The 27,660-nt window shown below is 35.6% G+C and overlaps 2 protein-coding genes, 1 long non-coding RNA gene and 1 other non-coding gene across 13 annotated transcripts in view; 2 read left to right on the top strand and 2 right to left on the bottom strand.

Annotated features, from left to right (window-relative positions):
• Positions 1-86: 86 nt before the first annotated feature.
• Positions 87-7,030, bottom strand: LOC126874484 (slit homolog 3 protein-like). Of its 7 annotated transcripts, none has more exons than XM_050636628.1 (5): positions 6,324-7,030; positions 5,668-6,219; positions 4,308-4,635; positions 3,265-3,867; positions 87-2,676 (listed from the first exon to the last, which is right to left on the bottom strand). In XM_050636628.1, exons 2-5 carry the CDS (start codon positions 6,054-6,056, stop codon positions 1,141-1,143), a joined length of 2,856 nt encoding a protein of 951 aa, XP_050492585.1. In that variant the 5' UTR covers positions 6,057-6,219; positions 6,324-7,030; the 3' UTR covers positions 87-1,140. The 7 variants fall into 7 exon arrangements, with proteins under 7 accessions (XP_050492585.1, XP_050492584.1, XP_050492583.1 ...); XM_050636627.1 differs by having other exon boundaries at positions 5,668-6,151; XM_050636626.1 differs by having other exon boundaries at positions 5,668-6,089.
• Positions 7,031-7,372: 342 nt separating this feature from the next.
• Positions 7,373-27,660, top strand: part of LOC126874477 (cytospin-A) — a 30,215-nt gene continuing 9,927 nt past the window's right edge. For 2 of the 4 annotated variants that reach the window (XM_050636599.1, XM_050636598.1), the window contains exons 1-2: positions 14,865-14,962; positions 18,992-19,135. In XM_050636599.1, coding sequence (XP_050492556.1) covers positions 14,877-14,962; positions 18,992-19,135 — 230 coding nt within the window. In that variant the 5' untranslated portion in view covers positions 14,865-14,876. Of the gene's footprint in view, positions 8,786-9,491; positions 9,640-14,517; positions 14,789-14,864; positions 14,963-18,991; positions 19,136-27,660 lie in introns of those variants that run through there. The other 2 variants (XM_050636601.1, XM_050636600.1) reach the window with 2 other exon arrangements.
• Positions 16,353-16,424, top strand: Trnac-gca (transfer RNA cysteine (anticodon GCA)). Its single transcript has one exon. It is a non-coding gene; the product is annotated as a tRNA-Cys (tRNA).
• Positions 24,532-27,656, bottom strand: LOC126874570 (uncharacterized). The gene is made up of 2 exons (XR_007692865.1): positions 25,118-27,656; positions 24,532-25,037 (listed from the first exon to the last, which is right to left on the bottom strand). It is a non-coding gene; the product is annotated as an uncharacterized LOC126874570 (long non-coding RNA).

Below are 27,660 nucleotides of genomic sequence, written 5' to 3'. Positions count from 1 at the left end.
ACATCGATATAATTTGTAACATAACGCATAATTTGTAACAGTTTCAAAGACTGTTTTTGATTAATGGATGAAGAATAAAAGTTAGGTCAGCTTACAATAAATTATTTATTTGTGCAATTGCAAATTACAACTATTCAAGCATAAATTAGTTAATTCGTCGCTGGTTTAATCTTTCTTACATAGCTGCTTTCGTTCGTGTCCTCCTAAATTATTTACAGTTGTAACATAATAAATATTTAACTGTAATACAGTTTTTCTTACTGAAGATATTTATAAAAAAAATAAAATCTAATTTTTTACAAGAATATATTCATATCCTAATAAAATACGATATGGCACGTAAATCTAATAAGTAACTAGTTAAACTGCAAATTAAAGAAATATACGCAATTATAGCTTGTAATATGTTCCATATTCTCGATCTTCGATGGTCCCTCTTAGCAGCTATCATTACTAAATCCTTGTATGTTATGCTTATTAAGCACTGCGTTACAGAATTTCATAACACTCTTCCAGTGTAAATATCTTTATTATGTAAATATCTTTATTATTAAAAAAATTAGATTCAACTTCGTTTAGGAATACGCAGAATTTGTAATTAGTTTTATAATATACGATGGTTTTTGATATATAGAATCCAAAAATATTGATTCTGGGGCGCGGAAATGATTATTTGAAGAGTTATGCGTATATAAAATTCATATAAAGTTTAACTCGTCAAGAACTATCATACGTTATAAAGAGACTGCAGATATTCATGCAAATTTATATTTTTGTGAACATAATTAAAAAGTTCTAACTTAAATGGAGATTCATTTTACCTATTAGAAATCATAAGAAATGCTCTATTCTGGGTGCTGCATACATTCTTGTATATTGTACGAATTCTATGCATTTTTGCATCTTTAAATTTTGCACAAATACACGATTCGCAGTCTAGTTATAAACAGAAGTTGCAAACTCGACGTGCCTTAAAATGAATTCACCGACGAAGGTAATACTATCACCAGAAAGGAAATCTCTGTTAACACATATAAACATTTAGTCTCTATTAATTATTCGAACAGGTGTGCAAAATGCGTTTTGCAATAAATGAACACATATCATTGTACCATAGTTAGGTATCGAATTTAACGTCGCTTAATAGGCTAGTGTTATCAGCGATGGTAGTATAAATAGAACGAACAAATTTCGACTAATGGAAGCTTTCGAACACTCTGATGGACAATCAAACGATCCATCCGTCTTATTTACCAGTAAAAGATTTCTCACCAATGTCTTACCCTCGCAGGAATTCTCGATTTTGATAAACCTAATCTTTCGAGCCTCTAAGAATTGCTCCAATTCGACTCTACACCTCCATTTCAGAGGATTCCCAGAAAATTCAACGATATAAACATTAGGCATATCGTTTAAGTCACTAGTAAATATGCATCTTAAGTCATTACCCTCGAGATTTAAATATGTTAAATTTTTTAAATATCGAAACGATCCAGATTCGATATACTTGATGGAATTACCACGCAAATCTAATCTTCCCAAGTTCGGGAATGCAAACCAGGAAGATCCAACCATTTCCAGAGGATTGTCCTGTATCGTCAAATTCTCTAATTTATTCAAACCATTAAATGCGCCTTCCTCTACAGTGGTTAACTCGGAATTTCTAATAACAAGTTCTTGTAGATTTACAAATCTTCTGAGCGACTCTGCAGGTAGCCTAGGTAGGTGACCCTCATAAAATTCAATCGATGTTGCATCCTGTCTTATTGATTGTAGCAACAACAGATTACCACCCGTACATCGATATCGAATCCTGGTTGTATCTTCCATGATAATGCAGGTTCCTTCTATAGTTTCGTTCCTAGCCGTTGGGCTAATTGTCACTGAAATTGACGGGCTATGAGTAACTTCCGGTACCGGAGAAGCGTAACAATCTTCCTTCAAAAGGAGTGAACTTCTATTATACTGTATGCCTCGTGAGTCGAGAAATTCTGCTAATTTGGTCCCACACAGGCAACTCCAAGGGTTATTAGAAACATCCAAAGACGATAAGTAGCGTAATTGATGGGCTATATACTCTATACCGATGCAGTTCATGGCGTTATCAGACACGTCTAAACTAATAAGGTACGGTAAATGATCGAACACATCGTTCGTAATTCTATATATATTGTTGTGAGATACGTCTAGATGTTTTAGGTTGTGAAGACCTTGGACCATATCCCAATTTATGGACTCTAGTTGGTTGCTTCGAAGGGACAAGTGTTCCAAGTTACGAAGATTTGAAAAGGCGCGCGGCTTGATACTTTCGATACCACAGTCTCGAAGCTCTAACTTCGATAAGTAACCGTTAAAGCGCGCAAAAGTGTTCTCGGGAATCTTCTTGATGTTCGATAAGATAATTCGAATCTCGCGAGCTGTTGAAGGTATCAAATTTAGTTCCTCGATTGATGTAATGGCTCGACAAGTGTAGACTGTATTGCTGCTGGTTTTCTCTGGATTACAAGCACCCGTATAAATACTTGGTGAAGAGGAAACGATGTGAACTTCTGGTGGCGAAGGAGTTACAAAAGGTGGAGGAGGTGTCCCAATTACGGAAATGTTCGTTTGATTGAGGCTGTTTTCGAAAGAAGTCCATTGCACTTTTCCAGTAGTAAAAGAAGTATTTTGAATGGTCTACACATAAAAGAAGATAATTATTTTTACTCGATTGAGATCAACCAGAAATCATAATCTTATAATTAGACTATGGGTATTTATGCACCTTTATATTTTTGTGGATACAAGTAAAGCAATAAAATTCTGTAGAAGTTATTTTTACTTATGAGAAATCCTATATAATTTCTGCATCTTAAAGTTTTATATCAATACATAGAAAAGTGCAGTCCAGTTATAACTCAAACTAAAGTTATAGTACATCATAGATTAAATAACTTTGGTTACCAGTAACGATTGCAAGAGATTAAAATTTACTTGGTTACTGCTACCAGATATCAAAATAAGTAAAGGTAAACGAAATAAAATTCCTTTCATCGCTGATAATGGTTATTCTTAATCAAAACATTGAAAAGTTGATACTTCTTATCAGGTTCATTTTTTGAAAAATCTTTTGAAGATATAGTGATTATTGTCTTGCATTTAGACTTGACAAAAATTAACTTTTTCTCAATGACCTTTTTGTAAAAATTTTAAATGAATGTTGTCTTTGTTTTCTGAGATAAGCATTTTAAATTAAACAGGTTGAAAAAATGATTAGCGTATTACCTGTTGCTCGTGCCAGCCAGTTCTGCCATCTGGAATTTCATTCTCACTCTGATAACACCGGCCTGCATTAATTTCGAATCCTACGTTTCTCTGGGTAAGGAAGTTTTGTAGATTTGTTCTGCAAGTACAAAGCCATGGATTTTTCATTGCGTCTAGCCTCTCTAACTTTGTCAATTCAGCCAGTTCCTCAGTGGTTATGCATCGAAGCAGGTTATCTTGAATATCGAGATGTCGCAAAGAATCTCCAACGTGCCACAATGCGGTTCTTTCAATCTTCTCTATGCCATTTCGTTCCAAAATTAATTGTTGAAGACTGACGAGGTCTCGAAACCAATTGACACTCAGAACTGGTAACCTATTACCAACTAAGGACAGTCGTTGCAGCTTATGCAAACCTGCAAAAGCTCCATCTTCGATCGTAGTGATGCCACAGTCGACCAAATCCAAGGTCCTCAAACTATTCCCAAATCTAAAGAACGCGTACCTTGGTAGCGTGTCTATCTTTAAACCAGATATCTCTATCCAGGTAGTTTTATCTGGAAGTCTGTCCAGGGAAGTGAATACGTTCGTTTGAAATTCATTTCCACGAATGATCGTACGATCCTGTAATTAAGATCAAGATTAATAGGAAAATTAAGAAATGAAATTACGTACAGTACTCTTAATATTAAATTGCGGACTTGCATGTATTTATGAGAAATTGTTGTATTATATTTATTAATTCTATTATAAGTAAGTAAGTAAATAATTCTATTATAAAATTGCATGCAAATTGTGCATTGTTCCTTTTCAGGAACATAAAATGATAAAGATGGGATCATGGTTCTTAAAAATAACTCTATATGGACTAAAGACAATAAACAAAAATGTTATTTTTGACAAAATTATGATCTAGATACAAATGTGATTTTTATACAAGAAACAGTCAAGGACTATTTTTTACATATAAAAGCTCAAATTTTGCAGGAAATGGGCGTACGATATTTGTATAGCAAAACATTTTGAAATTTTACTAACATTGTAATGGACCACCATGTACTTACCCTATTAAAATCATGTAATTGTTGAGTAGTGAGAGTAGAAGGAAGAACAGTGAAGCCAATGGGAGTCATGCATTGATATTTCCTACAGTCGTTAATTTGCTTCAAACATTCGACTTCCTGGACGATAGAACGAGATCGAAAATATTCATCAAGTTTTCGTCGACATTCGCAGAGCCAGGGATTACCATCGATTCGTACGGTCCGGAGCATGCGTAGATAAGGCAGTTCGTCGATCGGTAAGCAGTTGAGATCGTTATCACGCAGACCAAGAACTTCCAATCTGGGCAGCATGCGGAATAGGTCGGGCTCTATGTGCACCAAATCGCATCTGTAAACAATCCCGACGTGCTTTGTACCGATTGAGAGGTTTATTATCATTTTTACGTAACAACAGATTTACAATGAAGTCAGTGAGAGCGCTGGCGTTTCGCAAAGAAGGAAATGCCGCGTTTCCACGTCTCTTCTTGCAAATAACCTCGGCCTACGATGCTTATTTTGGAAATCTTTTTAGATCGTGACATCATGTTTTCAATTATGTTCCCTGTTGACAACCAGATCATCGTTCATCGGGTTGTTTTTATGCAACCGGTACCATTTTTGTCCTAGCGGCGGCTTCAATTTTGATTCGCGTAATCAAAATAGATCCCGAGAATAGCATAGGTAATTTCAAACATTCAAAATTCGACTTTATCTTCTTCAATGTAGAAAGCATATACATACAATGGCTCGGGGAATTATTCGTACATTTGTTGGCTCCTTTTATGAGCATATTACGTGTGTTATATGAAACACATTGAATATTCATTAGTACTGTAATGACACTCAATTATCGTGATTGTGTTGGTAAAACTTTTAACAATTCTGAAAATGTATACAGTAGTTACATGATATTTAGTACAAGTATTGTATATTGTACTGTATATTTTGCAAGGATCGCACAAATATTTAAACATTTTAGACAAGCATCCACAATATTAATAACTAATCATAATATTCAGTGTGACTATTTTTCATTCTTATTATATGCTTCGGTTGCTTATTCGTATTGTATATCAATTTTTTGCTAAATATAAGTTTTCAACAAATGTCTTGGCAACTTCTTCATATATTTTCAGATCGGATTCAAATTTTGCCAAAAGAATCATGACATTCTTATCTCACTACAGTGGTAATAAAATCTCAAATGTTTTATATAACACGCACAATACAAAAATAAAAGATTTCTATGTTAAGTGTACGAAAGCTTTCGTATGCCATTGTATATTTTATGATTTGAATAATTTGTGATTAGTTTATAAAATAATTCTAAATCGTTTAACGCTATTTTGCTTACAAGGTAACCATTAAAAATAAAAATTACCTATCCAGGATAAGTCTGCGCAAGTTTGTCAAAGGGCGGAACCAAGCGGTCCTAGCTACGTGCATTTTGGTACCATGGAATATCAACCATTCCAGTCTATCTAAACCAGTAAAAGCACCCGGACTGATGAAATTGATGTGACAATTATAGAAAGAAAGTCTCTGGAGGTTCTTGAAACGCCAGAACGCATTGTCGGTGATAAGACTGAACCTCGACACCGTAAACTCTATCCAATCTGCATCACTAGATATTTCGTCAAGGTCGTCCAGGTCGCCGTGAGTGCAAACGTAAGCGATCGACCTTTCGTCATTTACAATCCGTGCTAGGCTGCATTTACATTCCACTTGGCCAATTAGGGCGACCAACGCCCAGAGTAAAATCAGATGCATCGCCTTTTTCCAATTCTAGATTTGCCGCGTCACCTGAACATATATTTTCCGCAGTAGAGTCTCAATGTCGTCCTCCAGAAATAGCACTGCAACTTCTAAGATTCGTACGTCAGGAAATAGGCTTTATAAAATAATCATTCTATTCTCAAAGAAGGTTCAATTTCTATTAAAGATAATAATATCCTGGATTAGCAATTTATTTCGATTTTCAAACATTTCTAGTTTAAAATTGTTAAATGTTAAAATTATCAAGCTTCATAATATTACCGTTTTACTTCGACACGATGGTTATGTTTAAGACCAGGAAGTACAATGTTACACTTTCCAGGGACCGAATGCAGATTTTTGCCCCGCACACCGGAAGCGCCACTTGCCACTACTCACCATGGTCACGTTCAAACGATCTGGCCGCGCTCCTCCCGTCACCGCCGCCTCTACGTTTCACTTTCAACGGTCCACAAACACTATTCCGTTCCGTATTATCTTTCGAATTGTCAACCGATCTGAACACTTTTCACGGATCAGCTTATCCCCTACTCTTTTAACATTGGAAATTTCCAATATAACAAAGTATTACCATAACTGACTGAATGATTAACAATTTCATTTTTGTTAAAATCACTTGCATTAATCTTCATAGACTGATCGTCGACTGTTTTCCAGGTAGCATATAGAACCAAATATTGGCTGTGAAATGAGATCAATCATCTTCAATTACAATTAAGACTTAAATTAAAACCACTAATTGTAAACTCGAAATTTTGCCAAGGAATAACTGTTCAATGTAATAACTATAATTAAAGTGATGATTATCATGGGAACAGTTGAAAAGAGACCAAGTTGTTTATAAGCAGCTGTGCATCAAGAAAGCGTGACTGTCGAGAGAGATTGTCCAGTTGACGTATCGGTGGATCGAAACGAATCAACGCAACTGAGCTCGTGATCCTCGCGCTTCCTCGTTATATAAACTTCTAAGGCCAAGGTTGCCCTTGCTTCCCGCACCGGTTGTAGGTACATACACCAATCCGAGACTTATCTTTAGCATACGCCGCTCTAGTTTGGTAGGAATACTCACGTTCACTATGATGCACTTGCCAGAATATGACGCATCCGTACCTCCAGCTGCAGCTGCTTCTTTGTGAGCATGGTTCTGTCGATCAAATTAACAGCGAAGTCTAGGTCAGGTAATGTAGAACTTCAAGGCCACTACTTTGTAGATATATTATTAGTAGAGTGCGCATACTTAATGTAATGCATAAATTACCACAGTCAACAATTAATCAATGATGAATTTATTAAGTTTTCTATTCCAATTTTAAACTTTAAGTGTTAAATCTTAAGCTTTAAACTAAACGTTTAAACAATTTCGGACTTTCAGAAAAGCCACATAAAGGATGACTTAAGGACCACTTAAAAGATGACCCAATATTTAATGCACTATATTCTTTTTTGCCGCAAGTAGATTATAATTTGAGAGAAAATTGAAAGTAAGATTACAGAGTATTAGATATTTTTCTGAACCATGAGTTTTCAAGGTGTTTCTATGCTTCTGTAATAATTCACAATGTCGACTCGAATGATGGTCAGTTATTTTTCATTGCATCGTAACACAAAACTGTTGCATTTTTAATGGCACCTTGCCACTGTTGTCCCGTTTTCTTTTAATTATATAAAGACTATTAAAGTAACAGTAGTTTCGACACGGTTATGGTGTTAATATGTGATCCATTTTTACTGAATAAATTAGGCGATGAGTTATTACTCGCGTATCTTATCTAGCCCAATTGATTGCCATATGTTGAGCTACATAGTTAAGATAGTTTGGCTCTCAATAGGTAGCCAAAAGCGTCATATCTGATTCATCTGATTTAACACTATTGTCTCAAACGTTTAGTTTCAATGGAATATTGATCGTCAGATATCATTAATTGCAAGACAAACATCCTGACGTGCATGTCCCGTCTATTCTTCCATTCAAGGACAAAGTGACCCACCCTCATAGTTACGTAAAAAACCTATCACCCTATTTGTCGAGGGTCAATCCTAATGCTCTTCTTTAATCAAATTTATTTAGGATGGTTCTGACCAATATATACAATTCACTAGACAATACAGTTAAGTATTGGAACAGTAATAGAGATTCAACAAACATTTTCAGATTAGTTTCAAATTTTATCCATATAATTGTGACAATTGTGCTTTATCACAGTGCTAATGAAATTTCAATGAGTTTTATACACAATCTTATATAAACAAGATTTCAACAAGTGAATGTTGAAATATTTTTTGAGATAATCTATACAAACGAATACATAAAGTCAGTACTACATAGGATAAAAAACCAGGAAGCATTACTTTGTCAATTTTTCCTAACGATCTTTCAAATTGCAGGTTTGCGGATTTATATTCGTATGCAATAACGTTGCATTGGTATTTGTGCTCCATGGTGATTAGTCGTTGCTGCTACGCCGTCTATCCATCCATCCATCCATTTTACCCATCCAAGTCGAAGACGATGCATCGTCATTGCAACCGGCAGTCTCTCGCGGGCTGTCGTTCGCGCCGCATGCAGTTCCGCATTCGTTCTCCTTCAGATCGCGTCTCTTATTAGTAGATCGCGTTTTAAGATGAGATAGAAAAAGGTGATAGTAAATTAATTAAATAGCGATCAACATTTAGAGATGTTCGATCGATAGTACAGTTTGAATCAAGTGTTGCAGTAGGATCCGGTGAGTAACATATAATTTTTTTAATCGCCGCAGTCCCTCTGTTAGTGTTAACTGTTAACGTAATTACTTCTAGCTGCATCTGACCGTGCTAAAAACCACGAAATACCGCCCTGCTGCCTGTACCGTTAATTTTAATGACTAATTCGGCCTATTACACGGTTCTGGACTGGTGCTTGCATAATAAGTCATGATTCTCAGAAGTAGCACCCCTTTGCAGCTTATTACTATCATTTAATGCCGGTAGATTTCAAGTTTGATAACGTCGATTATATGAAAAAATAACACCTAATGCGATTTAATATAAATTTTCAATTGAAAGGTGACAATTGCCACAGAATATAATTTTATCAATATCGCAATGATTTTTGCTTCTTTATTGGAGTTTGAATTATCATGTCTCTTATTTTGATAAACAACAAATTTCAGCGTAAACTGAGAACAAAGAATTCTATACATTAACAACGATTCAAGCTCAAGAAATGGTCCAAAGAATGCAGTAGGAACACTCTAATATACCAAACACACAAATGCCTTGGTACTTAAGCGCTATTAGGATTATCAATTTTAAATTAAAAATTGGAACCAGAAAAACTCGATGGCATTCAGCCTGCAGACTTCGATAGCTTATCGTTGACACCACCTTCACCCTGAATCCGAATCCGAGGGCTAAAAAGAGGATGACAGAAACGTAGTAAATTGGTTACAGGTGAAACTGGAAGGGTGGAGTTCGAATCGAGAGCAGCGAGAAAAAGTGACAGGCGAAAAAATGGATTCTCACGACAACCAGATAGGGCTCCAGCTTCTTGATCCATGGTTAGATCTACGTGGGACGCCACGAGCCGTAATCACGCCAGGTGGGTAGAAACGAACAGGTATTTGGAGCGCGACAGGAGCTCTCCCGGAGAATGTTCTCTGCAGCTGACTTCCACCATGCGCGCGGGGATTCGCATATTACCTAATGCACACGCACGGCAAATGAAATTAGCGGCGATTAGGTCAGAAGGTCACCCAGTTCGCGCGTACCAAGGTCGACCGAGCCAATCGAACGATGGATCACGTATAGGTGCTTATACATATGTGTTCATGCGTGTCTTCTAACAGGTAAAAAGTCGTGACGACATCGCATGTGCAGCATTTTTTGTCATACTATGGAATGTTGGAAGATCTCTCCGATGATGACTAGAATTTTTTCTTCGATACATTGTGGCTAGTCACGAAATGGATTAGTAGAAATGGATGTACCATCTGTTCACAGTTACCATGTACTGGATACGAGATGTACATACGACGTGTGCTATGTATAGAACATTGTGAAATTTTACTATTGGTAAAATTTCAAAGTAAATAGAAAATGTATATAAAAGTTGCAAGATATTTATTGCAAAGGTATACTTAGCATTTATTAAAAAATTAGTATACACCATAATAACTATCTTGAACATATAATAAGTATTAAAGATGGTCTCGCTAAAGATTAAGGCTTATTAATATGATTGATAATATGTATTTGTACTAAGTATCTTGTAGTTTGTTTTTGGTTGGAGCATGTGAAATATCATTCCGTCATAGATCGTATTTGGATCAATTTTCTCCACTAAATTTTCTCACATTGCGGATTATCAGTCGTACCAAAGAAGGAGAAATTTATTGTAAGTGGCATTTAGCAAATATTCAAAAGATTTATGATGGAATTTACTGTTACACATATCATTTACTTGTAAGCAGTAAATCATCAATAAATCATTATTTTTTAAGAATTGGAAACTAATTGCATTATCTACATTGAATTGACAGAAAAAGTGAAGTTGATGATCAATTTGGTTTATTCGAGGCTAATGCATTACTAGTAATCTCGTGCATCATTCTATTCCTATGAAACTCTTCTGGAAATTCTGACTAGACGCTCCACGTTATCACACAGATAATAATAGTTAATTACAAAAGAGGAAACAAACATCATTGACAGAAATCGAGGAACCGATTGTTCGTGTGACGAACGCCGAGCTCGGAATGATGCCTAGCGAAGGGACGAGCCGATGAGGAAGAGAGAGAGGGAGAGTCAGGAGAGGTCACAGCAGCGGAATAACGTGGAATGGAATGGCATGGACGTAGCCAGTTCGCATTGAACTGCCGAATCACGCGGATCGTTTCGATTTTCCTCTCTCTCTCTCTCGTGACCGGTTTGTTCCCTCGCCACGCTGGACGCCCGTTTACGGTTGATACTGCCACCAGCCATTTCTACCTGACCCTAAAATTGGATACCTATGTGCAGGTGCGGTTACGATGAGGTTATGTCACACTTTATAGTGTATATACGTATATACGAAGAGACGTGGGGTTTCTGGGGGTTCTGGTCAAACGTGTATGTACAGAAAAAGTTATGTATAATAGGGTATAATAAAGACACCATGTACACGAGACACTTATCGAAGTCGGTTTAAAGGGCGTTAGAGAGGAAAGGCAAGAGATAATAAAGGTTACCGCGCGACCCGTTGAGTCGTTTACGCGGGTGTCGCGTGTGTGGGCTGTCTGGTGTTCCCAGCGGAGCGACGGTACCGTCCAAGCTGCTCCCGTTGACAAAGTGTAGGCCGAAGAAACAAACCTATCATCGCCACACCCTGCGGCCAGACGTGAAAAACGTCCAGATCCGATGGAACCTTGTATTTGTCGATACATCCTCAGCATTGTGCACCTCTTCTGTTTTATAACAACGTCTTGATGTTTTTCCAAGTTCGTTTTATTTATTAGTTTTTGAACTACCTTATAGAGATTTAACTAGAGAGTTCGAATATTTAAAAAATCCTGTAGTTTGTTTTTTCTAATTGCTAACTATGTTGTCTATATCTGTTCTAGAGCTAATAACTCTATCCAGATGCTGTACTAAATCCATATAATTTTAACCTGAAGTCTGAACATCATCCTGACTCCAAAGAAACTTTATCTGTGACGTATTCTCAGCAATCTGTACTTCTACTATTTCATACTCATATCTTGGAGTTCTTCTACATCTATTTTACTTATTTATTGAAATATCTTATAGAGGTTCGAGTAAACTTGAAGACTTAAATAATTAAATTAATTTACTTTTTTTTAATTACTAACTCCCTCATCTCCATCTGTTTTAGAACTAATAACTGTATCCTGCTGCTGTTATAAATCTACATAACATTAACCTGAAATCTAAACTCCATCCTGACCCCCCCCAAAAATTAGTATTTAAGAATCTTGTATAACAGTGAAGAAGTTTGACCGTGCCACAAACACAAACAAACTACAGAGCACGAGCGTACAGATCGTTTATAATCAACTGTAAATGATAGACGCGAGATTATCGAGCCATTGGGTTACACGTCCGCGCTCGTTCGTCCAAATGGCGAATCTGTCAATTTGCCAATTATGTAAGACCAGTTCTGTTCCACGAGAACACCGGGCAACGATCCGTTTCTGCAGGAATTTCAATTCCTTCGGCGGACAGGAATCGCGCGCAACTTAGTGTTAGCAGCGACTAACCGGTCATGCACATGCGCCTTATGTACAAACGGATCTTGTATCGCTATGTATCACGCTCTTCCATCAAACAGTACCTCCGCACGTTCATTCTGATGAGTTGTGTACCCATGAAAAGTTGATTATAATTTCCTAATTAAAAGCCGAAGAAGTTAGGTTACATAATACCATGTATGAATGTAGCTTTAACAAGGGACTAATTATATTATTAGTTCCTATTGAACTGTAAATATTTATATAAATTTATGTAAGACTGGTGCATGTGAAACGTAATTTCTTGAATTTAGCGGATCTACTACATTTTGGCATACCACATTCGTTTTTAAATTTCTCATAAAATAAGAATTTACAGCCTAATAATCATTTTAATTCTTGCTTCTAGAATGATGATTAGACTGCGGTTTTTTATTCTTATGGATATAACTGAAGGATAAAGCTATATGGATATAACTACATGTAATAATAATCAGCAATTTATTTTACTTTATGTATTTTTGCATGTATTTTTACACTTATGTATTTTCCATAAATGTATAAATATCTGCAATTTAATGATCATAGTTTCAAATCTGTGAAGCCACTATTACAACTATGCAAAAGACGCCTGTTTCAGGAAATTGTATTGAATGAATTTAATAGAGTACACAGGGCTCAAATTAAGGTTAGAATTTGATTGTATTCTCTATGGGGACACCCTGTAGAAGGATGGACAACGGGTCGCGTGTGCATTGCGAGTTTAGTATGTGCGCCGCGAGTATTTCGCGTCGAGCAAGCGGCCACGGGTGCAGGGTAGTACTTACGTACGTATGTACAGAACGTAGTTACGTACCGGGCATGCATCTTTATTATTGGCCGAGAACCCGTACGCGAGGCGAGGTTCGATGAACCTTTATAGCTACGTATACGGACGTGTACCCTTCTGATTGAAACTCTCCCAAGTGCATATTCGCTGAAAATCCACTGGGTCTCACCAGTTCTCCTGGGAACCGGTATTTCTTCAACACATTGTAACTAACTTCTTCAACACTCATTTATAACATATTAACGCTGCTTTATCTATTAGCTAGCAAATATTCCCAAATATATATGTATCAGGTTTGGAAAATATTTAGCGAAAGTTAAGAAAGATTTATTTAGAATTCGAACTTTTTCCATATACGTATGTATGATTTCATCAGTCTTTTCTTGAAAACTTTTTCATCCTTTTTGGTAATTGATTGCGTTCAATAGCTTTTACAAGTTTGTAGAGTATTCCATTTTTTATCTATGACCCTGGAATGAGTCTCCCAAAAATACTATAATATTGTATTATAACTATATATATATATTGTATTATGATTGCTATGCAAAATATTCTATATTATAGTGTAGACTATATTATAAATATAAATAATAATGTAAGTATGTACATGTATATTCGGTAACTGAGACATAATAACTTTTATATACATAATCTATAGATTCGTTTCAAATTTTGTTAATATATAATACATACTAATAAAATTTCAAAATGTTTTGTATAACGTAATTTACAATAGTTTTCGAACAAGTCGATACAATATATTATCTGTCATCGTGTATTCGTAGATATTTCTCGACTTATCGCAGCCGATTTACTTCTTATCGCATCACCTCGAATTCCGTCGTGTTTTCTGTGTACTTGAGAAGTGTAGTCCTAATGGAAGATGTTATGGGTGAACTACGTGCGTTATAGGTTAAGAAATGTTTTGTTTGTGATCCCGGTGAAAGTTGTGACGTGATCAACTAATAAATCGGGACTTTTTGTATCAGAAAAGTTATATCGATTCTAATAGTGGACGTGGATCAAACAACATGTTTCGGCAAATATTGGACGCTTTAGGAGGGAACTCGGTACATACGCACATACGTACAGTGGCTAGTGGCTACAAAAGAATATACCCACATACTCTTATTTTTTGGTTAAACGCCTTTTTATTAGGTCCTATATTTCGTTTTCATAGTACTAAATTTTCGTACTCATAAGTGTTACTAGACATGCTACTAAATGATATAATTTAATATACATAAACTTAATTAATGACATATTATATAAATACTATAAAAAATACGTGATATGATATGTAAAAATTTTTTGTAGCCACTTAAGTATAATTTTAATATTCAAAGAGAACCTCTGGGTTCCGTCCTTCTCAAAATATGTATACCTAGTTCATACGTATATATGTATATTCGCGTACTGTGGAAAATGTTAGATGCGCCAGTATTGCGTTGTCGAGTGGCGGCCTTCGTTTCTATAATTATTTAGTGCATGTTTCGTTGGTAGCCACAGTTAATACGTATCCACTGCGTGAACAGATCGAATTCGTGTTCGTAAGAGAAGATATCTTGTCAAGGATGTCACACTTGCGGTTTCAACGCTGCACCTGTACTATTAATCCAAAGACGTTTGCGTGCGTTCACATGTACTCGGATCAGATACTCTCGAGAGTGGTTTACGGCGAGTGGGGGAACGATGTACCGTTTAATTATATTTTCTTAAATCTGATCGTATGTGTTGTATTAATTGGTTGCCTTTTCCTGTTTGTCACAGGCTCGAAGCGGAATGTCCGTGGGTTCGGGAGGGCGGGCACCGTTTAAGCGGGCAACAGCCACTTCTATCCCAATCACGAACAAGTCCACGAAAGCCCGGTGAGTACCAATTGTTTGTTGTACCATTATAAGAATCAATTACATTCAGAGATCATAACTTTATAACATAAATTTAAAACGGGCATAGCATAAAAAATCGTATCCCACGATTAGTTTATATGAATTTAGTTAAGAATAGTTATTATAGATAATTACAATTTTGTTGGTTACTGGTGACCATAATTGTGACTGGTGATTGAAGTTGTTTTTGGTTGCCATTAACTATTACGGATGGCGAAAAGATTCTTTTGTTACCACTAACGATTTTTGGTTATTTTCAACCAACATCAATTTTTATTAACGTCACTGATATTTACTATCTAGTACTAATTGTAAAGTTAACAATATCGAAAACAAAATTTTAATTTTCGCAAATTAATAATAATTACAAGTAAACAACAAAATTTTAATAATAAGTTATTCATAGGCTGCAGATTTTTATACATTTATGGGAAATCTGAAGGTGCAGAAATACATACAGTGAACATAATATGCAAAAATATATAAAATATCCAAAACAGTGTTTATTATGATATTTGATAAACAAATCTCTATTTAAGTTCTACTTCTTTAGTTATCTTCACATTTAGATTTAGTTATTCATTGCCAAAATCATTTAATTTAAGATATGAATTGTTATATTAGAACTAATTGAGATTTAGTCACTAAATACAATTCCTAATAAATGTAATTCCTCTATGATAAGTTTTTCATTTGCGTTACGTTTAGAGTGAAAGCTAGTTAAAAACGATATACACACTAAGAATTCGCTTTCGCTTTTTCTGCTTCGGCGCCTATATAAGTCGCCTCTATACTTTGCCATTTATTGCGAAACATACGTGCGTTTGTTTACTTCAGAGCATTTCATTTCATTTTTCCATTTGATCAAACGATAATATATCTTTGAAAATTCCTACATTGTCGATATAAGTCGATAATAATGAAAATACGAAAAGTTGACGTATAGATGGCGATAGTATGTAGTCGGCTTGGCGGTAAACTCCTTGGTTAATGTAATAAACATTAGAAGCCGTGGGACCAAAGCCTGACTTGTTACCGCAATCGTAATGGCTTCCTTCAACAGACCCTGCCTTGTCTGTTACGCATCGAGAAACCGGTCGAGCGATTATTTTTCCAGAAATTCCGTTATCTACCTGTCGCAGCCATTGGCGTCGCTTTCTCTCTACAAATCGCTTTACTGGACTGTACTAACAATAGTTCATTTGATTTCAATTAAGTATATTTTAAAGTAATTTGAACTCAGATTTCTGAAAATACTTGAATCAGTTATTCTGTAATCTGGATGAATAGTATAATTTATTGGGAAAATTTATTTATGACTAGTTTGTTGGAATAAGTGTAGCGCCATTTTGGAGACTGTGCTCAAATTGGGGATATAGCTCAGTGGTAGAGCATTCGACTGCAGATCGAGAGGTCCCCGGTTCAAACCCGGGTGTCCCCTATAATTTTTTCTTTCGCTATAAAATTTTTATCAATTTCTTGATTCTAAATTATTATAAGATAATATCAAATATATGGTATCGAGACTAAGAGAAATATGGTATTAATAAGTCTACTTTTATCAAGTCTACTTTTTATGATAAGCCCAGTTTATATGCATGAATGAACAGTAAGGAGAAAAGAAAGAATGTCACAAAATAGCTTTATTGAAAAAATTAAGTTTTGATATTTATGTCTACTAGAAAAGTAACAACATTCAATGAATTTACCTGCATTGTTCATAAGATAAAGTTTATACCTTACTTAGATGTCATACAAAGGAATGACTAATAAAATATTAATTATTTTTGTCTGTGTTTCGTTCCAGTACAGCGTGGACATTTCCTATTTTTAATCAATACACCGGATCTTTAACGTTATCTTACGGAAACATTTTGAATATTGTGATTATTATGATTTGTGATAGTTTTCACAACAAAATGCATTATCGAATAGAAAATTAAGAAAAATGGACATTTCCCGTTTTTCCCCGTACGCCCTTCAATTTTCAAATGTAAGACCAGATTATGCGCATAAATAGGCAGGCTGCGGATTTTTATACATTTATGGAAAATTTAAAAATACGCAAATGCATAGAATGCATATAATGTATATAAAATATCATAAATACAGTATATTCCTTGACAATACCTAATGTGTAATATAAATCTTTAAATAGATTCTATTCTTTATATCATTTCCATCAAAATATGAATTTGTATAGGTATCCACAGACCAGATATAGAAACATATTCTACGGTAGAGAAACCAGTAACAGTTTTTCTTGTTAAGACCACTTGTTACTGGCAGTTTACGTAAGATGTTAAAAGAGCATTAGCCAAGTACAGACACAAAATGAAATCGATCCGATTTACTAGATCCCCATTCTTAGTAAATGGATCGAACGACTGAGGGCATTGACCAGCGGTCAGCGATGAAACTGACCCATCATCTGGTCACATCTCGATGCATGTCATAATTGCTGGACACTTTAAATCCGTTCAAGTTCCTCCACATTCTTTTTTAAGGAAACACATTGTAGTTGAGATCACGCAATTCATTAAATGCTCAAGATTAAGTGGGTCAAAGATTAATCTCGTTTAATTGCAGAGAACGAGTCTGTCGTAACTGGTAACGACACAAGAAAATCCTACGATCTTTAAGGAAACTAGATCTAACCTACTACGTTTTTTCGATCTGTCATCTCTGTTTCTGTATTTTATGGCTCACCAAACTGATAGTACATATATATATATATATATATATATATATATATATATATATATATATATATATATATATATATATATATATATATATATATATATATATATATATATATATATATATATATATATATATATATATATATATATATATATATATATATATATATATATATATATATATATATATATATATATATATATATTAGGTTTAGTAATTGAACCCATGAATTCCATAACGGTACAAGTTCACTTTTCTACGCTATATTAAGTTAACTTTGACAATTTCAATCTAGTCTCTTTTCCAAAAACTTCATTTCATTAGTAAAATAAAAAATATCAATCAAGAAAACTCGAGAAAGAAACTCTTAAAGGATTTTGTTAAGATTTCAAATTTAACCTCCAAATAGTGCTATTGGGCATAGTAAAGTCTAATAATTTGTTGTATTACTATTATACTACTATTATATTACTATATTATATTTAGGGTATTTCATTTTATTTTGTATTTTATTTGTATTTTCACTGTGATAGGGATTAGTAATAAAACTAAATTAAGTTAATAATTCAGAAATCATGTGATTTTGTCTCAAATTGTTATGTTTTCCAGTGGGTCAATGATTAGATAAGAGTTAAAAATCTTTCCTTATTTCTTGTAAAAATCTTTTTTATAAAAAAGGAACTGTATTTAAATAACCAGAATTAGGAAGATTAAACCGTATACTGTATAGTTACTGGCGAATTTTTACAGACAGAAATGTAGAAACAGGAATGAAAAAGACGTAAAGGAGCGTCGTCACTGTAATTCGATAATAAGTTCGCTGTTCGTGCGATTGTTGTGGGTGCAGGTAGGAGTGTTAACGCGCCTACGTGTTGCACAATCCTTTATTAGTCATTTGCATATTTCTTGAAGAAATCTTACGTGATTCGGTGATGTCGTATGCATCGTTTTTGTCCACTCTTTCGCTCATGAAAATTTAATACACTTTGTCACTTTGTAATGCATGTAGCAACAGGATTGTTGCAATCAACCATAGGCTTTATAATATATGTGTAATTGAAGTCTCCGTGACATACATTGTATTTAATGTATTATACAAGGTTAAAAATATAATAATATACAAATTTAGAATACAAGTACACAAATTTCAATTTGTTAAATTTACAACTTAGATTACTACTATACTCACAATCCAGTTACAAATTAAAGATCGTATTCGAATCGCGTTTGCTCGATTTTACAAATTCTCGTCTCTGTAATATCTCATAAATATAAAAACAGCGTTTTTATTGAAAATTTCAGATCGAAACCCGAACCAAAGCCACCGGCCGGCACGGGAAAAAAGCGGGACGTGGTCGCGTCGTTTTTCAGCCCGAAAAGGCCAACGAGCAGAAAAGTCGAGCGGCCTGGCAGACACGAGGCGAAGCTAGAGGAGCGACACCACAAGTGAGTTTCAAGTCGAACGAGTCTCCGGCGATTGGATTACCATTACCACAAATCATGCGTCTCTCACAATGATGCGAGCCATGTGACACGTTTTGCCAGTTAGGCGCGTGTGGCGGCCTCCTCTCTTTTACGGAACAGGAAAAAACCGAAACGAACGCGAAAAGAGAGAAAAGGGATATGTACGATGCGTCGTTAGCTCATAGGAAGGTTCAGTGACCTCATACACGCTTCTTTCCCGATCATTTCTCGATGCCATATGTTACTTGTACGCTGTCAAACGTACATGTATGTGCAACATAACATACGATTATCATAATTTTCTATCAAAAAAGCAGTGGTTCACAGAAGTACTCGTATACCGACCACAAAATTTTTTATGAATATATTATATGCATTCTACAAAACTTTTTGAGAACTCGTTAACACTGTAACGAGACACGATCATCGTAATTATTGTACTAACGTATTAATTGGAAATGTATATAGAAATTACAAGAGATATATCGCAAATATACACTCAGTAGAAAATTAGTATACAGCATAAATACTATTCATAATTGGTCTTCAGGTTATCAATCATATTATATATTGCTTTGCAAGCCGACGTTTCGTGGACGTTGTATTTCACTTCTTCAGTGTTATACTGAAACTGAGTATTTTCAGATTTTGTTAATGCTTTTTATGGTCAAAAAAGTGCCTCTGGTTGGCCAATGGAAATCTGCCATAAAAAGAAACCTGGAAACAGTTTCAGATCGGCTTACAAAATAATATATAACACGATTGATAACCTGAAGATCAAATATGATGAATTCAGAAAATCATCGTGGAAATCTTAAGTCAATAATAGTCTTAAACGTACAATTAATACTAAAGATAGTCTCACTAAACATTGTGGCTTATTAATATAGTGAATAATAATTGACTTCAAATGCTTTGCTAATTTACGCGCAGTGTATGCTTCCAATAAGTATCTTGTAACCTCTATATATATAATTTTCAGATCTATTTCAAATTTGATCCATATCAGATTTCAAAATGTTTTGTATGATATATATACATAATATATATACATAAAAAGCTTCTAACAGTTTTCGAATACTTTCGTAAGCCACTTCTGACTTTCCTATCGTCTCTACTTTCTATAAAAATTAGTATAAGCCAGACTTTACTTGTTGCGTTTTCCACAGGCGAAGATTTGGTTTGCGTGAGTTAGAAAAGTGGAAGTCCGGGCCTGTATAGAGTACACTTTCTCCTACTGTCAAGATACGCTAGTTGATTGTTACGTGCAATAGCTTTATGCTGCTAAGTAGGCGAATTCTGGTCCGCAGATAGCGCTACCGCGCTTTAAACCAGTTCCTTTTTGCACTAGCTGCAGTTTCCTTCCTTTCCTCTTGTTCCTTATGGCGGAGACCGCCAACACCTTCGCCAGACTTGAGTGGCCGAGAGAAATGTCCAAAAATCACCTCATGATGCCTTGAGAACACGTGCGAATGTAAATCAGGGGGTTATACATTACTCTCGATTGGTTCACCATACCTGGTGACTTCATTGACTTCATCCAACAACTTCTTAATGGAATCGACCACCTTTTTGAACACTATGCTCTCTTGATAGTAAGTGTTTTCACATCATGGTTCCTCCTATAGACTGTTATTCATAATTACTCCTGATGGTTGTTTTCAGGACGTTTTATTTGGATCTTGTATAATTAGACATCGTTACATCGATACAGTAGTTAACGAAAGTCTTTGAAGATTTATCATAAAAAACTTTCATGTATTTATTATATGTACGTGTTATATAAAACATTCTGAAATTTCATTGACGCTTTCATGAAACTCGGCTATCACGATTGTATCGGTAAAATTTGGAATCAATTTAAAAATTGATATAGAGGTTATTGCAAATGTATATTTAGTGAAAAAATTGGTAGACACCATGAATAGCCTATTTGTAATAGATAATTGATTATGCTTTTACAATTTCTAGGACTGCATTATACTGCAATGCATACTTGGACGCATAATTTTCACATTATATACATATATTTTCTGATTTATTTCAAATTTTACCGATAAAATCATAAGAGTCATAACATAATATATTCATAAAAAATTTCTATAAATGGCGGAACACTTTCATGAACCACTGTATATTCTAATCTGTTGCTCGCGCATACATGCAAAATTATAGTAACTAAATCGATTCATTATTCTTTCAGGGATATCTGGTTAGTCTGACCAACCTGTATACATTTCTTCCTTCTAACATTTCCCTCTGAATCATGCTGTTTGACGTAAGAGGTCCATTCTAACCTACTAACTGGTCCAATCCTGTTCCAGGTGATTATAAATCAACCTCTCCATTACATCAGATAAGTCACGCTCATTTTTTTTCTATAACCACCACTTCCTGAAGAGTTCTTAAATATATTAAAATCTTGCATGTATATAAAACTCTAATTGATTAATTCTCTTCTTGATATCTTAGATTAAATGTCATATTTCGTATAAATCCAGCAATATTTATGAACGAGAATATACATCCGTAGTAAAGTTGCAGTCCGCGAGTAATATCTCCTGGAGAGTATACAGTTGTTTGGCGTAAAGTCAGTCGACAATGTCTGCTCGTTGTCGTCTCTTAATTAAGATCTAAAGATGCGGCTCTTTACGCTAATAGAGAGAAAAGGAGAGAGAGAGAGAGAGAGAAGAAAGGCACAGGTCGATTCTTACGGGGTCTCTAAAGTGGCGACTGCTCGACGGATCGACGACCCACTCTGACAATGAGAGCGGTACTTGGTCGACGTCGGACGACCTACATACCCAGTGAATCAAAAGTCAATGAGCTACTCGTTGCAGCCCGATAACTTCTTTGTATTTACGGCGATCCACCATAGAACGGTGTTCAGCCGAGTAAACACGTTAGTGAGGTCTTTAACTCGCCATCAGTTATCAATGAACCTCATGCAACAAATGGCACGCATAATCTTTAACCACCGGATTTAACATCTAGATCCTTTCAAATTACAAATTATCTAATTATCCTCTTTGATATAAAATTCTAAGAAAGAACTGTATAATCTACAGCTTGTAACTATCAAATTAATTGGTAAATTATTTATGTTCAGTGCCAATGAAATTTTAAAATATTTTTTATATCTATATATCTTTAAATGTTGTATGTATATAAGTTTATTCTAGCTAAACCTACTTTAACTTTCGCTTCGAGATTTCTGAATATACACTAGTACACTTAGGTCTGACAAACTTTGAATATTTCTAAAAGATACAGACAGAGGCTATTATGAATGGAATCACTATAATAGAAGCTTGCGACGAGACGCTCTAAAGGCCTTTGAATAAGGGCAAAGTCAATTGGTAGAAAACGGGGAACAGAGTGACGTCATGCGTAAGCTGACCGAGGAATCAACATCAACTCCGCACCACGGCCTTTATCTATTCTTCGTAATCGTTTATCAGCCACTTCCAAAAAAGAATCCAGAATTCGAACCGAACCAAATGGAAGACAACCCACATTCCAGCCTTGTAATCGTTGCCTGTTCAATATTTGCACAAGGCGACTGCAACAATCGCTGTTTGCTTTGGATATAAATGTTTGTATCAAGCGTATCGCAGCCGCGTGACGAAAATACGCCTGCGTATTTTTCTTCCTTTGCTTATTCTGTCGTCACTGATCATCATCATTTTTACCGACTGAGCTTCATTTTGGAACACACTGAATACATATATATGTACAACGTTTAAAATAACGATACCTATATCTTAAAATTAGTATTTTTATCATATAGTGGCAGTCAAAAGAAAGTTTATAGAATAAGAAATACAAAAAAAGATATCATAATTTTACAAAATGGACATATATTTAATAAGAGCAATGCCACAGAATAGATGACATTTAAAATTAAAAATGTTTAATACAGATATTACTAAAATTCATAATGTATCAATTTCAAGCTTTTTCTATTTTGCAATATATTTTATGCACTAAGTTTTTTCAACTTTTTTGTTTATTTTAAGTATACTTTATTCATGTCTACATCGTGCATAGGGTTTTATATTTGTTGTAAGTAAAGCTTGTTTTGTAAAATGTATAGTGATTTAAAAAGGAACTTAAAAAATGATAAAAAGATATAAGAAATGAAGTCACAAATTCGGTGTGTCCCAAAACAAAGTTCAGCCTTCTTAAATTTCTGTCCAATTCACCGGCATCTCACATCGTTCCTTATCTTACAGTGTCGCCGCAAAGAAATCCATAGCTCCTTTCTCTTGCCTACAAATCACCGAAGACAAGAATTCGCCGAAATCGTTGTCTGACCGAATCCTATTACACGAATCGATCACGTCATAAAGTATGCATGAGCGATGGAACCTCCTACACTTACACCTGGCGATAATGATATCTCTTTTGCGTCTCCTTGAGCCACAGATAAGGCCATGTCGTAAGCGGCGCAATTCCTTGGACGTGACAATTCACGAAAGAGGTTTATAAGCTCGTTAGTTCGATCAAGCTAAACGCTTGATGTCATGGTGATTCAGAGAAAGCACGTTCAATCAGCCTTGATCTCGTTTATCGAACAGCCTGGCTTATATTTCGCTCTATTTTCATATTCTGATTCGAATAGAACGAACCAAAGAATTGTTACCTTTGAATTGATACATTTTCTTCAAAGTTAGAATGACGAGAGTTAACTACAAGGTCGGTTAAACAAATGTTGAGGGAAGCAGAACAAATCAAAGGGCTGAAGAACCATCGAGATAAAAAATGTTCAATCAATCTTCTGGCGTCTGGAGGAACGCAATGACGTAAATTGTTGCATAGGAACGTTATATGGAATATTAATCGGGGAATGAACAACGCGCGAACGTTTAAGTGCATCGACAAGCCGACGTGTCTACATCGTAGCGGACATTCTCTTATTGATATTACCAACGCATCCACCTTCGTACGCCTGGGAAATGTTAAACCATGCTAGACGCAATTATATGTTGTTCTAGACAATTAGGAGAACATAATATTCAAACGGATTGATTGTTCGATGAGATATTTGAATTCTTCTCATTGTTCCTTTTGTTCTTTAGTCTCACGGAAAGATATGGCTGTATGTATTTATAAAGTGCAACAGGCATTCCACATAATCCAGTATATGTTATTTAGATCGAGCAAAGTAACGTGTCGGTGAAGTAGGTTAGGATACCACCCAAAGAAGAAGAAAGATCTTAATTGATTTTTAATTAAACGTTTTCTTCAGATTTCGTTATGGATATGTAGTAACTCGTAAAAATTGAGAACTTACTTTATAAAACAGTTTAAAATTTCACTATCGTGTAATGAAAACGACTGTCATGATTGTATTGATAAAATGTGAAGCAGGAATGTATATATCGATTATATTTATTGTGATATTACTCGCCATAGTCTCATGGCAGTGTTAATGAAATTTCAACATAATATATCCATAAAATGTATATACAAGTATTCGAATACTTCTGTGATTCACTGTATGTACATATAAAAAGAAAAGAAACAGTGAATCGAATGATTATTCATAGGAATTTTCGCAACACCCCGTACAACGAGCTTATTATGTTAAATCTGCCGAACGCGTATTCCTCAGACTTTTTTTAGATTCGGCGCCAGTGGACGCCAGCCAGGATACTTTCCAACATCGCATCGCGACCATGTATATTTAGACGCATTTCTGCCTGTTTTTTTTTGGATCGTTTTTCCGCAGCCTCGACGTCTATATGCCTGAACATATTTGCGATGACGAAGTGGACGCGTTGTATTTCCGCTAAACTGAATAGAAAAGCGCCAATACGGGTGTGATAATGACACATATGCACACGTTGCATAGTGCCACGAAAATAGGTCCATAATAAGCCTGTTTTACGAATGTGTTAGCTTTATAATGTGATCAGGTATATGCACAGCATTGCATTTTGTCCACGTTATTTAACTTACCTTGAAATCGATCCTTATCAGATTACAGTCGTTAGAGTCGAGTCATCGATTCGGACATTCCAAAGAGACTGATTTCGTTTTTCGCGTTCTAAATAACCATCTTGTTCCATTTTAATTCTGGATAACTCTCGCGTAACATAAATTACAAATATTAGTAGAAATATAAGATTTCATTTCGATAATATAAGTAGATTCAACCTAGACCCAGCCTAGACTTATATTTAACCCAGACCTTGGCAAGACTTGAGTCATGTCATCGGACTTAGCTCACACAAGCTTGGTATACTAATTCAGCCATACTAGTCTAGACTGTAGTATTTAGATCTCCTTATTTTATAGAATTCAGAATCTATGTACATACATGGGAAACCAGAAAAGGATTTAAGAAATGATATGAACGCCATTCTTAATGTTTTTGAGTTAACATCTGATAATATATGTTGCTTGTAGTAATCAGTTTTGCATTAGAAGGCAGGTCAAGGGCTCACCTCAGGTAGAGATTTATCCTGTGGAAGTTTAGGCCACCGGGTACATACCATATGTCGACCGTATGAGAAAACTGGTCGACGGTGAGACGTCTGCAGATTCCGTGGCCTCCTTAAGCAGCTTCTACCTCCTCTTCCTCGCCCCTCTGTACTCGCCTAACCATCTTCGACGGCGTATGTACTCGTTCCCAGAGAGTTGGCGCAGGCTGTCTTAAGCCCCACCACGATCCTCGCCAATTATCTTTGTTTCTCTTTCATCTTCTCTCGCTATTGCGGTTACAGGGATCTTCGTTGTGAAAAAATCGAACAAGAAATCGAATGATCGAAGCCCCATCGGCGACTCGATCGGTTTAACAGGTCCCTTCCTGAAAGTGCGTGAAATTTCAACATTTCAACCTTTGTAGATGGCTCTACGAAGTTCCTAATTCTCCCAAGAATATTTTATGTAAAATATTTTCTAAGAATCAGTGCTTCTCCATACTTATTTCTTAATTTTCTCCTTTAAACAGCTTCCATTTATTCTCAATGAACCTTTCATCTCGCGAGAAATCCGAATCAATCTTATGCAATTGAAATTTCACTACCTCACACTACTGTCGCACAGTATATTTCGTCCGTATGATAAACATCATGATGTCCTTGCGATAGCCTGATAACGATTCGTCATAGACAGAAAAATGAGAATAATCGCTCTTTACATAAAGAGCATATTTTGCGTGTATCGAAAGTGGATCCTGAAAAGGATCAGCAGCATCATCGTTTGCTACAGTAACTTCTAAGTATATATTCGACGCCTAGACGCGTTCTCAAGCCCTTCGTCCAGCAAAATGGTCGGGGCCCGTGGTGGGGTAGACCATTCTGGAGGGGACACAAGTCGAGACTCGTATTCAGTGCTCGATGCACCGCTGTAGAGAGTGTGTTGTTTTTCTGTGTTCTTCAAAGGAAAGTTCTTCAAATCATACAAAAAAGCATTATATCATCGATAGTACAAATAAGCTTCAGTTTCGAATTTCAAATTTTTTATCCAAAAACTAACGAATATACCATAATACATATAGAATTATCAATAATTGGAATTTCGCAAGTGGCTTTAAACTACCGACGTGTTGAAGTTCAAACTTTGAACGAAGCTTGAACGTTCGGTTTCATCGGAGATTCGTTTGGAAGGTTCCTATCTGGCGAATTCAACGTTCAAGAATGCAAGCGTATCTTCCGAACAAACATAGAGAAGAAATACACTCGCGCCACGGAGGTCGGCCGGTCGATGCAACAAGTGGTCGCCGTCGGAGGCTAAGATCCAGTCGAATCCTCCGTACGTGCTCGGCTGGAATTCGTAAACGCTCGTGAAAGACAAATAGGCCTCGAAAAGTGGCTCGAGGTCGTCGCATCTCGTATACGAATTTTCAAATTCCTTTTCGGGATCGTGTCACACGCTGTTGCTAAACGATCTCGTCTTTCCCTCGTCGTGTAACCTTAACTTCAAGTGACATCGTTCAGGGATCGAGAAAGCTCGTTTGGTGAAAAAAGAAGTCGAGGAAACTTTTCCCTGTGTATACTAGTTATACTTGAAATCCGATGTTGTTAATTCGACGACGTGAAAGTGGCACGTTTTCCTTACAAAGCATTCTGTAGAATTTCACCGTAAACCTTAGTATAGATACATCTATGCTAAAAAAATTTCTTTCATTAGGCTATTGTGTATAACGTAAAAACATTGATTATAGGGAATCTAGATTATCTCTAATATGTATATTTGTTGCCAATGAAGTTTGTCCTTGTGAGGTGGATAGATCCTCGAGATGGAATTCTTATCGATTAGGATCGTGTTACCTGTAAAATGGAATGCAATGGAGACTTTAAATAAGTCTTGTAGGAGTATAAATAATTTTGTTCAATGATCTTACCTAACGTAATCGATTTGTAAGGTGAATAATAATTATAAATTGAACATTATGATAATGTCGTTAGCTGGACGATGAAAGGATAATAAATGTTCGTGTTTTCGGGAATGATGGTTTTGGAATTTCGGTTAAGTGTCCAGTGAAGTGTGAAGAGCGA

Source organism: Bombus huntii, chromosome 16 (assembly GCF_024542735.1).
Source record: "Bombus huntii isolate Logan2020A chromosome 16, iyBomHunt1.1, whole genome shotgun sequence".
Taxonomy (NCBI): Eukaryota; Metazoa; Arthropoda; class Insecta; order Hymenoptera; family Apidae; genus Bombus; species Bombus huntii.
The sequence above is the reverse complement of the archived record's forward strand: the minus strand, read 5'-3'. Positions and strand labels throughout refer to the sequence as shown.

Coding starts and splice junctions, on each gene's coding strand:
- LOC126874484 (XM_050636628.1), bottom strand. CDS start 6,056: ATGCATCTGATTTTACTCTGGGCGTTGGTCGCCCTAATTGGCCAAGTG. Junction 3,868..4,307: donor AATTACATGATTTTAATAGG/GTAAGTACATGG, acceptor TCTTAATTACAG/GATCGTACGATCATTCGTGG. Junction 2,677..3,264: donor CTGGCTGGCACGAGCAACAG/GTAATACGCTAA, acceptor TTTTATGTGTAG/ACCATTCAAAATACTTCTTT.